Source organism: Chelonia mydas, chromosome 7, assembly GCF_015237465.2.
Source record: "Chelonia mydas isolate rCheMyd1 chromosome 7, rCheMyd1.pri.v2, whole genome shotgun sequence".
NCBI classification, from domain to species: Eukaryota; Metazoa; Chordata; order Testudines; family Cheloniidae; genus Chelonia; species Chelonia mydas.
The window spans coordinates 53,690,545-53,703,442 of record NC_057853.1 but is presented as its reverse complement, the minus strand read 5'-3'; the positions used below and the strand labels follow the sequence as shown (position 1 = coordinate 53,703,442).

General features: G+C 44.9%; 1 protein-coding gene across 2 annotated transcripts; it reads left to right on the top strand.

The window, feature by feature from the left end:
* The first annotated feature begins 394 nt into the window (after positions 1-394).
* Positions 395-12,095, top strand: BLOC1S2 (biogenesis of lysosomal organelles complex 1 subunit 2). Of its 2 annotated transcripts, none has more exons than XM_007067554.4 (5): positions 395-582; positions 2,402-2,518; positions 5,419-5,538; positions 9,309-9,413; positions 10,459-12,095. In XM_007067554.4, exons 1-5 carry the CDS (start codon positions 525-527, stop codon positions 10,488-10,490), a joined length of 432 nt encoding a protein of 143 aa, XP_007067616.2. In that variant the 5' UTR covers positions 395-524; the 3' UTR covers positions 10,491-12,095. The 2 variants fall into 2 exon arrangements, with proteins under 2 accessions (XP_007067616.2, XP_043407849.1); XM_043551914.1 differs by lacking the exon at positions 395-582 and adding an exon at positions 1,631-1,721.
* The last annotated feature ends 803 nt before the right edge of the window (positions 12,096-12,898 follow it).

The window sequence follows — 12,898 nt, the reverse complement described above, 5'->3', positions numbered from 1 at the left end:
CTTTTGGTCATTTTAAAATGATCTGAGCGGCTCCTGGGTCCCCTGGAAAGAGCCTGATTGACAGTGCTGGAGCCGGAGCCCTCTGTCCATAGACACAGCAAAGGCCATGGGCAAAAGGCTGCGTCCACACTGGGCTACCCCCAGCCCCTCTCAGCTCTGCACCACAGGGCGCACCTCAGAGCGAGAGAGGGCCGGCCGCTCTGCCAAGGCTGGCAGCAAGGGGCGAATGCGGATGGCCCCGCTGGGGCCTGGAGCAGGGGTGTCACGCGGTTAGCAGCAGCGGGGACGCAGCAGGAGGGCTGCCCTACCCACCCCCGCCACACCAGGGGCCACTGGCCTCCCGCCACCTGAGTCCCCGCCCAGGATAACCACGTGCGCAGAGGGACGTGTGACAGCCGTGTCTGTGCGCAAGCGCCACGCTCCCGCGCCTGCGCAGTAGGGAGCAGGGGGCGGGGCCGCGCTCGCCGAGTTCGGTGGAACGCGGAAGCGGCCGCGTTTTGCCTACTGGAGGGGGGCCTGTCGCCATGGCAACCGCTGCCGCTGCCGAGGGTCCGCTGGAGGCCCGGGTGCAAGTAGCCAAACGTAAGAGAGAGGCCCGGGAGGGAGCCTGAGACCTAGGCCCGAGCCCCAGCCCCCTCCCCGACCTGAGACCCCACCCCAAGCTGGGGGCCTGGAGCTATGACCTTCCCACCCCGGGTGCCGCGCTGCTCATGTGCCCCCACCTCCCACGGGCTGGCCTCTGGCTCCTGAGCGGGAGCCGCTAGCAGGCTGGCGCTGTTGCCCTAGGAGGGGTCTCAGGGGTTCGGCCCCTGCCCCAGGAGATCCCGTAGAGTTGGGGTCTGGTCCCCTCACATGCCCCAGGCTACGAGAGGGGCCGGCGCGCCCATCCTAAAGGGACCCGCACTTGTCTGTTGGCCTTCGTGACCGCTGGGGCGGGAACGGGCACGGGCACGGCCAGAGCTCTTAGTTCCCCCATCACCTGTTGGCAGGTGTGAGCCAACCAGGTGGCATCGCTCTGTGGCCAAAAGAGCAGGGTCTCCATCCCCTAACCAAGCAGGGGTTGTTTCAGCAGTGACGGGCTGGGGTGCTGGCTTGGCTGATTGCCCTTCACAAGGCTGAGTTAGTCTTTTTCCCACACACACCGCGGTCCCCACTGTCATACATAATGTTAAACCTTCCAGAAGTGGGTGATGGCACCTGTCTTCTGTTATAGGCAGCTGGTGCCATTTCTCTCTCTGTCTCACATGTGACTTGCTACAGCCTTTATTTGGCAAATATTCTTTGCTTACAATGACACTGAAGTGAGAAGAATGGAGCAGCAACAGGGAGAGGAAAATGTCTTCACTTAGATGGGCAGCCTATGGCTTTGTCATGAAAAGCTTTTCCAGGCTAATAAGACTATCACAGTTCTTCGCAGAAGGAACTGATGCTTACTAACCATTTTTCAGAGTAACAGCCCTGTTAGTCTGTATTCGCAAAAAGAAAGGGAGTACTTGTTGCACCTTAGAGACTAACCAATTTATTTGAGCATAAGCTTTCGTGAGCTACACAAGTACTCCTTTTCTTTTTCCTAACCATTTATATAGCACACAAATTATCATCACACTATTCCAAACATAGAGTAAGTCTGGTTCACTGCTCCAGAATGCATATTGTTTATGGGCTTGATCCTGCAGTATGCCAAGCTCTTCCAGGAGTTGCTAAGTGCCCTCAGCCCCTAGGTAAGTCAGTTGGAGTTATGGGTGCTTGGGCACTAGGGCACTGCCAGGCTCTGTTGCAGCTGTGATCAATCGTTGAAGGAACACAGCCAGCAGTGCGTTCAATCCAATATCTCAGGATCAAGCCATGTAAAGAAAATACAGGAAAATACAGAGCAGAAGAGAACTACTCAGATGAAGCAGTGGAGAGATTATTTGTGGGAAGAACAGGAGGAATGTTACAAAGGGATTTGAAGGAGAAGAAGAAGTTTAGTGGACAGGACTGGGGGACTGTTGCAGCACCTTCTGAAGGGGACATAGGGAACAGTTCTCAATCAGTGATCAAAGATGGGAAAAAATGACAGTAGGCACAGCCAATAGAAATGATCAGACTCAAAGATCTTTCCTGAAATCATTGTCTTCACATCATTTAATTTTTGGTTTTGTAATAATAGGGGAAACTTACAGAGGCCTACCCCTGAAATAGATAAAATATTTATTGATTTAAAATCAAGCTGTTAAATCAACTTTATGCTATTTTACAGATAACTTTGTGGGTTAATTGTTTATTAATCTAAAATGGACACCCCATGTTGAAAATAAATGTAACAAAAAGATCTGTGCTGTTTTTACTATCTTGTGTGTATTTCAGTATTTGACTAACTTTCCCTTACCTCTGTACTGTTCATTTATAACCTGATTAGAGGATCCTGCTGTGGAGACAGCAGAGGAAGCTAAGGAACCAGCAGAAGCAGATATCAATGAGCTTTGTAAGGATATGTTCAACAAAATGGCCACTTACTTAACAGGTGAACTGACAGGTAAGGCAAACCGTGAAACTAACAAACCTGGCTAGCATAGAGATAAACTGTTTAAAAAAAGAAATACTCTGCTTAGTATTTTAGGGCGTGTCTACACAGGGATACTCAGGAAAAGTAATCCAAATTAATTAAAGGTGTGAATTAAAAATGGATTAGTTAAACTGCATTCAGCTCCTGCATGGGCAGAATTAAAGTGACTTTAATATAATTTAAGGGTTTTATGTACACAAGCAATTAGATTATGGCAACCTGGGGTGTGAATCCACCCTGCACTAGCCTGCCCCAGTCTAACTGTCCACATGCATCCTGCTGATGTGCATTAATAGTTCATTAATGTGCTTTGAGCTAGTCCCATTTCAAAGAAGATGAGATCAGAGTGCTCTAGCAAACTGTTAACACATGTCAGCGGGGTCACATGGGCAGTTAGATGGCTGCCACTTGGATCATGTGTTGAGATAGAACATCAGAGCATCTGAATGTAAAGCTAAAGAGGGCCCCAGATTGATGTGACGTTTTATCTTTCAAAAAGTTTTTAGTGTGGTACTGAATCAGGTTAACTATTTCTTCTTCTGAGAGCTTGTCTATACGAACACTTAATTTGTGGCAAGGTGAGGTGTAAATCTATTTCGCTGTAGCCTGCCATGCACTAAGTGCCTGCATGGACACTGCTACCACGTGCTAAAAGTTCCCTAGTGTGCTTTAATCTATTCCCTAACTCTGTAAGCGTCTATACTAAAAGGTAGCTCCCACTGATGTAACTCGCCCACTTCACCGACTTAATAACTCCACCTCTGCGAGAGGCGTAGCACTTAGGTCGATGTAGTTAGGTCGAAGCAGTGTCAGTGTAGACACTGCGTTGCTTACATCAACTGTTGCTGCCTTTCAGAAGCCATCCCACAATGCCTCATGCTGACAGTCAAATCGGTACAAGCGCTCCTGGTGAGGACGCACACTGCCAACACAAGGTGTGTAGTGTGGACATGCAAAAGCGATTTAATTACTGTGGTGGCTGTACGTTGACATAACTTAGGTCCACTTAATATTGTAATGTAGACTTGCCCTAAGTGTTCGCATAGACAAGCCCCCAGTGGGGAGGGAACAGATGTAGAGCAAGAGGGACCTGTAAACATGTTGCATCTTCATGACTGGACCAAAGCTGACTTTGGAACTGAGCTGGGCTGCCGTTCTCCTGTGACAAGTATAACTCACCTCCATAGGTGGGGGAAGTAAAGGCCATGTAATGGAACCACAGCTGTCCCCTTTAAGAACAGCAGGAAGCTGCAGCAAAGACTACATGGGAAGGGCTCCCCTGCAGAAAAGACTGAAGTCAAGGAGGTCACCCCAACTAGGAGTAGCCTGCTAAGGCAGGAGAAAGACCCTGAGACCAGGGGAGTTTGGAAGTCAAAGCTAGAAGGCTGAGCTCCAGCCAGATAAAGCCTGAGAGTGGTCACTGAATGGGGACCCAGCTCCAGGAAAGAGGGCTGGGGATTCCCTAGCTAAGGGGAAGAGAGACACTGAACTGGGGTTGGGGCCTGGAGTGCCAGTGTGTACCGAGGGGACTGTATAAATTGGACTCATGAAGGGGAGCGCTTACACTACCTTTGGAGTAGGGCTGTGGAGTTTATTTAAGAGGCCCCTGAAGCAGGAGTGACAGAGACAGGTGCCATGAAATGATCTTTGACCACCAGGGGGTGTTCGGTTGGCAGCTCACCCTGTTATAGGGAACTCTACAGCTGCTCCACGTTATTGAATGGAACAAGTATTGTGTGTGTGCGCGGCAGAGCCAACATCCCGTGAAGCATGCTGAAATGGGTTACTGTTCTCATTAGCTGCAGTTGAGAGAACAGAAATTGCTAGTTCAGGGTGTTGGCTCTGTAGCAGCGGCAACTTTATGTAAATTGCATTTGTGCTAAAGTTGTTAAGCCACAAATAGCCTGGTGACATGTTATTGGCAAGCCACCCATATTGTCCAAAGTACATCACATCAGCAGACTTTGAAAGAATCTCTGTCATTTCATACTGCTTGTGACCCTGACTCAGTAAGGCATTTAAACACCTCTGTCTATCTTAGGGACTTATCTGGCTCCCATTCCTGTAGTATCTGAGCACCTCACTATTTTTTTATATTTATCCTCCCAGGACCCATGTGAGGTTGGGTAGCTATTATCCCCATTTTGCAACTAGGGAATTGAAACAGAGCGAGACTAAGTGACTTGCCTAATGTCGTACAGGAAGTTTATGGCAGAGCAGAGACCCCAATCCCACGACTCCTAGGCTAATGCTCTAACTACTGGACCATCCTTCCTTTCTAATGGTGCTCTGTTGAATCAAAGACTATATGCAGACTGACAGAGGGAAGGTTAACACAGAAGTCTTACCTCTTACATTTTCCAACTTTTTTCAGCTTAATGTTTCTCTCATTATTTTTCCCTACAAAAATGCAAAACCAAAAATGGTGTCTTAAGCTCTGATCCTGCAGGCTGTTGCATTCAGGCAGACCACCATGCCTGTATGAAACCCCACTGACTTATGTGGGGCTCTACGTGGGCATAAGGTTCCTGCATGCAGATCAGCTTTCAGGATCAAGGCCTTTAGCTTTGTAAATAGAAGGTTTTGCCTTCCAGAACGATAGGTACTGTAGAAATGTATAAAATAAGTTCTTGTTTTTTACTGGATATGCTACATATTTATTCTTTAGTCCATTTGATATTTCAGTCCGCAACATTTGATCCCCTCGTTTTTAGGGAGCATCTTGCTAAGAGCCGTATTATTGAATGAGATATTCTCAGCTATGTTCAGCTGTCACCTTGAACTCTTCAGCTCTGAACAGTACGCACTTAGATTCCAAACTCTGCTAGTTGTTTTTATAAAGGTGTAAGTATTTTCTCTTTTTTCTAAAGCCACCAGTGAAGACTACAAACTCCTGGAAAACATGAACAAGCTGACTAGCTTGAAATATCTGGAAATGAAAGATATTGCTGTAAACATTAGTCGAAACCTGAAGGACCTAAATCAAAAATGTAAGTAAAAACGAGTCAGGAATGACTATAGTAAATGGATGTTACACAGCAAACGAAGCATCTAGGAGCCTATAGTTCAAACTCCCATTAATTTCTGAAGGAGAGAAAAGTCTGTAAAGGTTGTATGTGCCTAGAATATGTGATAAGTCTAGAATAATTTTCATTTGAAGCTGATGGTTAAATGAGTGGAGCTCTCTGAATAGTACTCATCCTCCGCCCTTTGCTTTTGTGTGGGAGACGAAGGTTGGTTTTGTGATTAGTTAGCAGAAGTGAAGCCAGGAACCCTGGATTGTATTCCCAGCTCTGTCAGAGTCCCATTGTGGCATTGGGCAAGTTAGCGTCTGATCCAACTTAAAGTCAATGGAAAGACTCCACTGACTTTGAGGGAGAGTTTGCTCAGGTCCATAAGCTAAGTCCATCACAGTGAGCTGTAGCTCACGAAAGCTTATGCTCAAATAAATTGGTTAGTCTCTAAGGTGCCACAAGTCCTCCTTTTCTTTTTTCATCTGTACATTAAGGACAATAATATTTATCTACATCAACAGTGGCATGGGGATAAAGAGGTTTAATCCACCAAAATACTTTGCCCTTCCTTTGTATTATTTTCCCAACTAGTTATTTCAGCTGCTTAGTTTATGCATAGGAGAAGGTAAAGGTAAGACATGTGATTAAGTTAAATAGTGATTTGTAACCTAAAGGAAACTGTGTTTTAGCCATATTGGCACTTTGTGTCATCATTGTTAGGGCCCTACCAAATTTATGGTCCATTTTGGTCAATGTCATGGTCATAGGATTTTTAAAATAGTAAATTTCATGATTTCAGCTATTTAAATCTGAAATTTCACCATATTGTAATTGTAGGGGTCCTGACCCAAAAAGGAGTTGCAGGGAGGGGGCATAAGGTTACTGTAGGAAGGCTTGTGGTACTGCTACCCTTACTTCTGTGCTACTGCTGGCAGTGGTGCTGCCTTCAGAGATAGGCAGCTGGAGAGCGTCAGCTGCTGGCTGGGAGCCCAGCTCGGAAGGCAGAGTCGCCACCAGCAGCAGCGCATAAGTAAGGATGGCATAGTATGGTTGTCATAAATATAAAGGGAAGAGTAACCACCTTTCTGTATACAGTGCTATAAAATCCCTCCTGGCCAGAGGCAAAACCCTTTCACCTGTAAAGGGTTAAGAAGCTAAGGTAACCTCGCTGGCACCTGACCCAAAATGACCAATGAGGGAACAAGATACTTTCAAATCTGGAAGGGGGGACAAAGGGTTTGTCTGTCTGTGTGATACCTTTGCCGGGAACAGATCAAGGATGCAATCCCTCCAACTCCTGTAAAGTTAGTAAGTAATCTAGCTAGAACATGCGTTAGGTTTTCCTTTGTTTTGGCTTGTAAATTCACTGTGCTGGAGGGAATGTGTATTCCTGTTTTTGTGTCTTTTTGTAACCTAAGGTTTTGCCTAGAGGGATTCTCTATGTTTTGAATCTGATTACCCTGTAAAGTATTTACCATCCTGATTTTACAGAGGTGATTCTTTTACCTTTCCTTTAAATAAAATTCTTCTTTTAAGAACCTGATGGATTTTTCATTGTTCTTAAGATCCAAGGGTTTGGGTCTGTGTTCACCTGTACCAATTGGTGAGGATATTATTATCAAGCCTTCCCCAGGGAAGGGGGTGTGGGGCTTGGGGGAATAGGACTCCAAGTGGTCCTTTCCCTGTTCTTTTTCTAAAACACTTGGTGGTGGCAACATTTTACCTAATCCAAGGGCAAAGACTTTGTGCCTTGGGGAAGTTTTAACCTAAGCTGGTAGAAATAATCTTAGCGGGTCTTTCATGCGGGTCCCCACATCTGTACCCTAGAGTTCAGAGTGGGGAAGGAACCTTGACAATGGTATTGCCACCCTTACTTCTGTGCTGCTTCCTGCAGAGCTGGGCCCTCAGTCAGCAGCTGCCACTCTCCGGCCGCCCAGCTCTGAAGGCAGCAGCGCCGAAGTAAGGGTGACATGGTATGGCATTGCCACCCTTACTTCCGCCCTGCTGCTGGCGGGGCGCTGTCTTCAGAGCTGAGCGCCAGGGCAACAGCTGCCTCTCTCTGGCCGCCCAGCTCTGAAGGTTGTGCAGAAGTAAGGGTGGTAATACCACAATTCCCCCTAAAATAACCTTGTGACACCCCCCCCCCCCCCCGCAACTCCCTTTTGGGTCAGGACCCCCAATTTGCAAAACTCTGGTCTCCTCCGTTAAATCAGTATGTAGTATAGGGTAAAAGTACACAAAAGACCAGATTTCACAGACCGTAATGCGTTTTTCGTGGCCGTGAATTTGGTAGGGCCCTAATCATTGTGAATGTCCTGGCCCAGGATCAGTGTTCCCTCTAATTTTTTACATCCTTGTCCGGAATGAATTTTGTTATGTGCACCAATATGGAGGTGATGTGTGACACATCACCTTCATATTGGTGCACATATCAAAATTCATGTGATGGGGGTGGGGCCAAGGAGTTTGGTGTGTGGGAGGGGGCTCAGAGCTGGGGCAGAGGGTTCGGGTGCGGGGTGGGTGAGGGTTTTGGCTGGGGTTGAAGGCTCCGGGGTGGGCTGGGGCTGAGGGGCTCAGGGCTGGGGCAGAGGGTTGGTGTGCGGGGGGGCCGGGGATGAGGAGTTTGGGAGGGGGCAGAGGGTTGGAGTGCGTGGGGGGGCTCTGGGAAGGAGCCAGGGATGAGGGATTTGGGGTGCAGGCTGCCCAGGGGCTACAGTGGGGAGAGAGGACTCCTCCCAGCCCTCTCTCACCACAGCAGCTTGGAGCTGAGGGAGAGGCACCTCTCCCTGGCTGTGGCAGGTCCGACGGGGTGGGGCCAAGCCGAGGTAGGGGCTCCTCTCCCCTGACAAGTCTGGGACAGGTCTGTGTTGGGGGAGGGGTGCCTCTCCCACAGCCAGTCCAGGGCAGGTCTGCCTCTCCCTGCCCCAGCAGGTCTGCGCTGAGGTGCCTCTCCCCGCCGCAGCCCTGAGCCCCTGCGCAGGGCTTAAGAGGCAGCTGTGCAGCCACATAGCTTCGAGGGAACGTAGCTCAGGATATGTACTTACCTACCTTTGGAGAGACCTCATAATTTTTTTTTATTCGGTACCTGTTTCTGAAAGAGTGAAAGTTTCTTTCTAAGATTGGGATGACTTTCTAGGAAGTGTTAGTGGATCTTCAAAATCTGGGTTTGTGTAAATGTCAGTTATATACCTTCCATCACAGATACAGGTTATGTACACGTGATCTTGTTTTCCAAACACCGTAAAGCTTTGCAATTCAACATCAATGCTGATAATGAATCAATCCTGCTTGATTACTGCTGAAAGCTGGAGATTTCTAGGATATATGTACAAAATGGGTGATAGCCCTTGTGCAGCTGTCTGTCTTGTATACCATTTATAAAGCTATACACTATAGATAATAAAATGCCTGTACAGTGAGTGAAGTAAATAGGTTTTTCTTTCATTCTCATAACTGGGCTACATACTCAGTATATTTGCATTCAGCTGATTAGAAACCGATTAAGAATTTAAAAAGATACTTGTGTTGATTTAATTCTCACTGTATATTTTTTTTTGGTGATGAGTTTGAGAATAGTTTAATTTTTATAATATACTTAAATCCATCTCTAGACACTTGTTCTTTTTGTCATCTGTAAAATATATTGACCAAACAATGTCCTGAGAAGCTCTTTGTTTCAGGTCTGAACTGTTTCCTTTCAGCGAATTAGTAAGAATTGATTGGTCTGGTTTTCCCCCTTTTTTAAGATGCTGGTCTTCAGCCGTATCTGGAACAAATCAACCTCATTGAAGAGCAGGTGGCAGCTCTTGAACAAGCAGCCTACAAGCTGGATGCCTATTCGAAAAAACTTGGTAACCATGTTCCTGTATTATTGTTATTGAGCAGGATAGCCTATTGTACTGATAAAGAAAAGAACCAGAAAACAACCCTATAATCATGTAAAGCTAGGCCTCTGTTTTTTTTCTATGCTTATCTGTCTTCTCTCTAAGGTTATGGGTAGAAGGAGTGTGAACTGTGTGTAACCTGTACCCCCCGTTTTGGGGAAAGAATTCCTTATACAGATAAGCCTCCATGTTTATACCTACCCCAGAACTTCAAACAGACTGGGTTAACCGGCTTGAACTGGAAGAGATATCACACTGTATGTTGAACCAGGCTATAAAAGCCCATCTCTGTTCTTTGTTTGGGGCTTCACCATTTTCCTCTGTAAAGGAATTGGTGAGCCCTTCAGCTGTCATACTTGCTAGCATTAAAGTGCCTCACTTTATCAAAGAGCCAAGACTCTGTGTTTTGTTTGGCTAATACAGAAGTCCAGGGAAGGCTACCCTCCTAACCCTAGACGGGAGGGAAAACCTTTTTCCCTAACAGTACAATGTACGTGGAAGAAGCCAGGAGTAATTTTCATAAAGATTTAACTAGTCTGTGTTGGAACTCTGAAAATGCAGTATGTGATTTTCCTCCTTTCAGGAAACTGAGTAATAGAAAAGTTCTGGAATAGCAAGAAGCATATTATAACTTGGGCATATTAGAAGTAGCAGGCTTTATGTGAAGGCTGACTATAGTGTGGGTATTGTTGCAATGTAATTATTAACACCAGCTGATTATGCAAGGCATTCAATATCTAGTGCCTAAAGATGCAGATAGGTCCTCTTAAAAATTTCACCTAAGGAGGTTATGTGCATAAATCCCATTGATTTCCATGGGAGCTAAGCACCCAGTGGTATTTTTAAAAGCACCTGTTTGCAACTATAGGTGCCTAAATACCTTTGAAAAACTGTTCCAAGTGCCTCTTGTGACTCTGAAGTCAAGGGGAATCTAGAATACACAGCAGTTTACAGGATTGGGTCCTTTAGCCCTCCTCTCAGTTCTAACAACCATTCTGTTTTTCTTCTGCAGAAGCCAAGTACAAAAAACTGGAGAAACGATGAAATTCTACAACAAAAGGACACTTTTTCCTAAGATACGAGAATTGGGTCATGACTCAGATTGACTTGTCAAATTCCTAAGGTTTGAACTGCACCAAACATACAAGCTGTTATTCTGGAAGAGCCGTGTAGCCAGCGGGATGGATGCCTTGGCTAAGGACTTGACTGTAGCAGACATCAGACTAGTAATGTTGCTGTGTGTCTATTCCTTCTGAGGCTAGAAAACCTTCCCTTTTCTCAGAAGCCTGTTCTTTTACTGCCTCTATTATTGAGCTGTAGTCAAAAGCTGAAAGCTACACTGAGCTCTTATGAGTTACCATAAGACAGTGTTCAAATGTAATACTTCTTGAGTTCCATATGGCCTTGTAGAAAACTTCCTCCATAGCCTACCAATACATTCTCCTCTATAGCTGTAGGACCGGAAATTCCCCTTGTTCCACTGCTTCCTTTTCCTCACTTAGAGCCCTGTGTCTACCATAAATATTCTTTCCATCTGTACTGTCTAAAGATCTGTTTTCAGAGATGCGAGCATGGTTTTGGATCCTCTTAAATTTGTCTTGGTATCTAGACTCTGTTGAAAGCGGAATAATAGTTATAGCTTTACAATAAAATTTTTCTCCATTGCAAAAGTCTTGAAACTAACTCAGATTTTGTTTCTGAGAACTGGTTTCTCATGCTTTATGCAGGTTTATCCTTTTAATGTAGCTGAGAACAGAAGCATCTAACTGTCATTGAGTGTATTTAGAGATCACAGGAGAAGATATTTAAGACTAATTCTGTACTTTGATTAAATGAGTTGGAAGTGGATTAAGCAAAGATTCATTTGGAAAAAGGCACTTAAATTGTCAACAGCTTATTCCAGAATATCCCAGGATAACTCCATGTGTTGACAAGCCTTAAGTAAATATGTAACAGGCTAGAAAAGCTAAGATCTTGCATTATGAAAACAAGTGATGATTCATAATCAGTTTCATTGAGATACTTCCCAGTACTAGGAGATTGTATCTTGTGTAAATGAGTTGTATAGACCTCCCTGCAAGTTATAGTACTACTTATTTAGTTATCTAAGAGCAAACTTCTGATGGGACACCAATAATATTTATGGTGTCACTGCTATGTAGTGTAGGTATGAGATAGGAACCAAAGACTCATCAGCTGAAAATAAGCGGTTCCATTTGTAACAATGGGGTATGAACATTACAAGTAAAAGCCAGATTTATCAATTCATGAGTTTTAATGAGGTGGTATTGGAGGGTAGACTAAGCTTCAGGACAAAAAGAGAATGCCCCCAAAGACAATCAAAGGAGAGGTTAACTATAACAAACTTGTCTTTCTACTACATTTAATCGATTTCTTGGTGCACTTCTCCCCTTAGAATATTTGATCCTTGGTGTTCTATGTGTGCCCTGTTAAGGAGACTAAGTTGTATTCAGTTTATAACTAATAAACAGGTTGTGGACTTAGCACAATCAGGTCTCAGGCCCTGTTGTACTATAAGAGCATTTCTTCAACCTTTGCTGAGTATTTCCCATGGGGAAAGTGGGCATTTCGCTGTAGTTATTAGAGATGGATTTCTTTATATCTGATTAATAAAAAGGCTGACAGTGAGTCATGAGCATGTAATTTTTTTTGAAGAAACAAGCTTTCAGCTTGGGAACTGAATGCTAAAGTTTGCCCTGAAGGGGTTTCAGGTTGAGGGAGAAGTTTGCTTTCTGGATGAACAGTGAGTAGCAGTAGTGGAAGCTTGCTCTCTAATGTTGCAGAGCAAAAATTATTCTTTATAGCAGCACTGTAAATGAAAGTGTATACACCCTACAAAGCATGTGGACAAGGGGGATCTTGTGGGTATAGCATACTTAGATTTTCTGAAAGCTTTTTACAAGGCCCTTCACCAAAGCCTCTTAAGCAAAGTAAGCTGGCATGGTATAAGAGGGAAGGTCCTCATGGATAGGTAACTGGTTAAAAGATAGGAAACAAAGGGTAGGAATAAATGGTGAGTTTTCAGAATGAAGAGCAGTATAGTGGTGTCCTACAAGTAGTCTGTACTGGGACCAGTCCTTATTCATAAGTTATCTGGAAAAAGGGGTAACTAGATGGCAAAATTTGCTGAGGATACAAAACTACTCAAGAAAGTTAGTCTTAGGCAGACTGCAAAGAGCTACAAGAGGCTCTCTCAAAACTGGGTAACAAAATGGTAGATGAAATGCAATGTTGATAGATGCAAAGTAATGCACATTGGAAAACAATCCCAACCATACATAGAAAATGGGGTCTAAATTAGCTGTTGCCACTCACTGGGATCTTGGAGTCATTGTGGATAGTTCTCTGAAAACATCCACTCAAGGTGCAGTGGCAGTCAAAAAAAGTGACCAAAGTTAGGAATCATTAAGAAATGGAGAGAAAAATATATT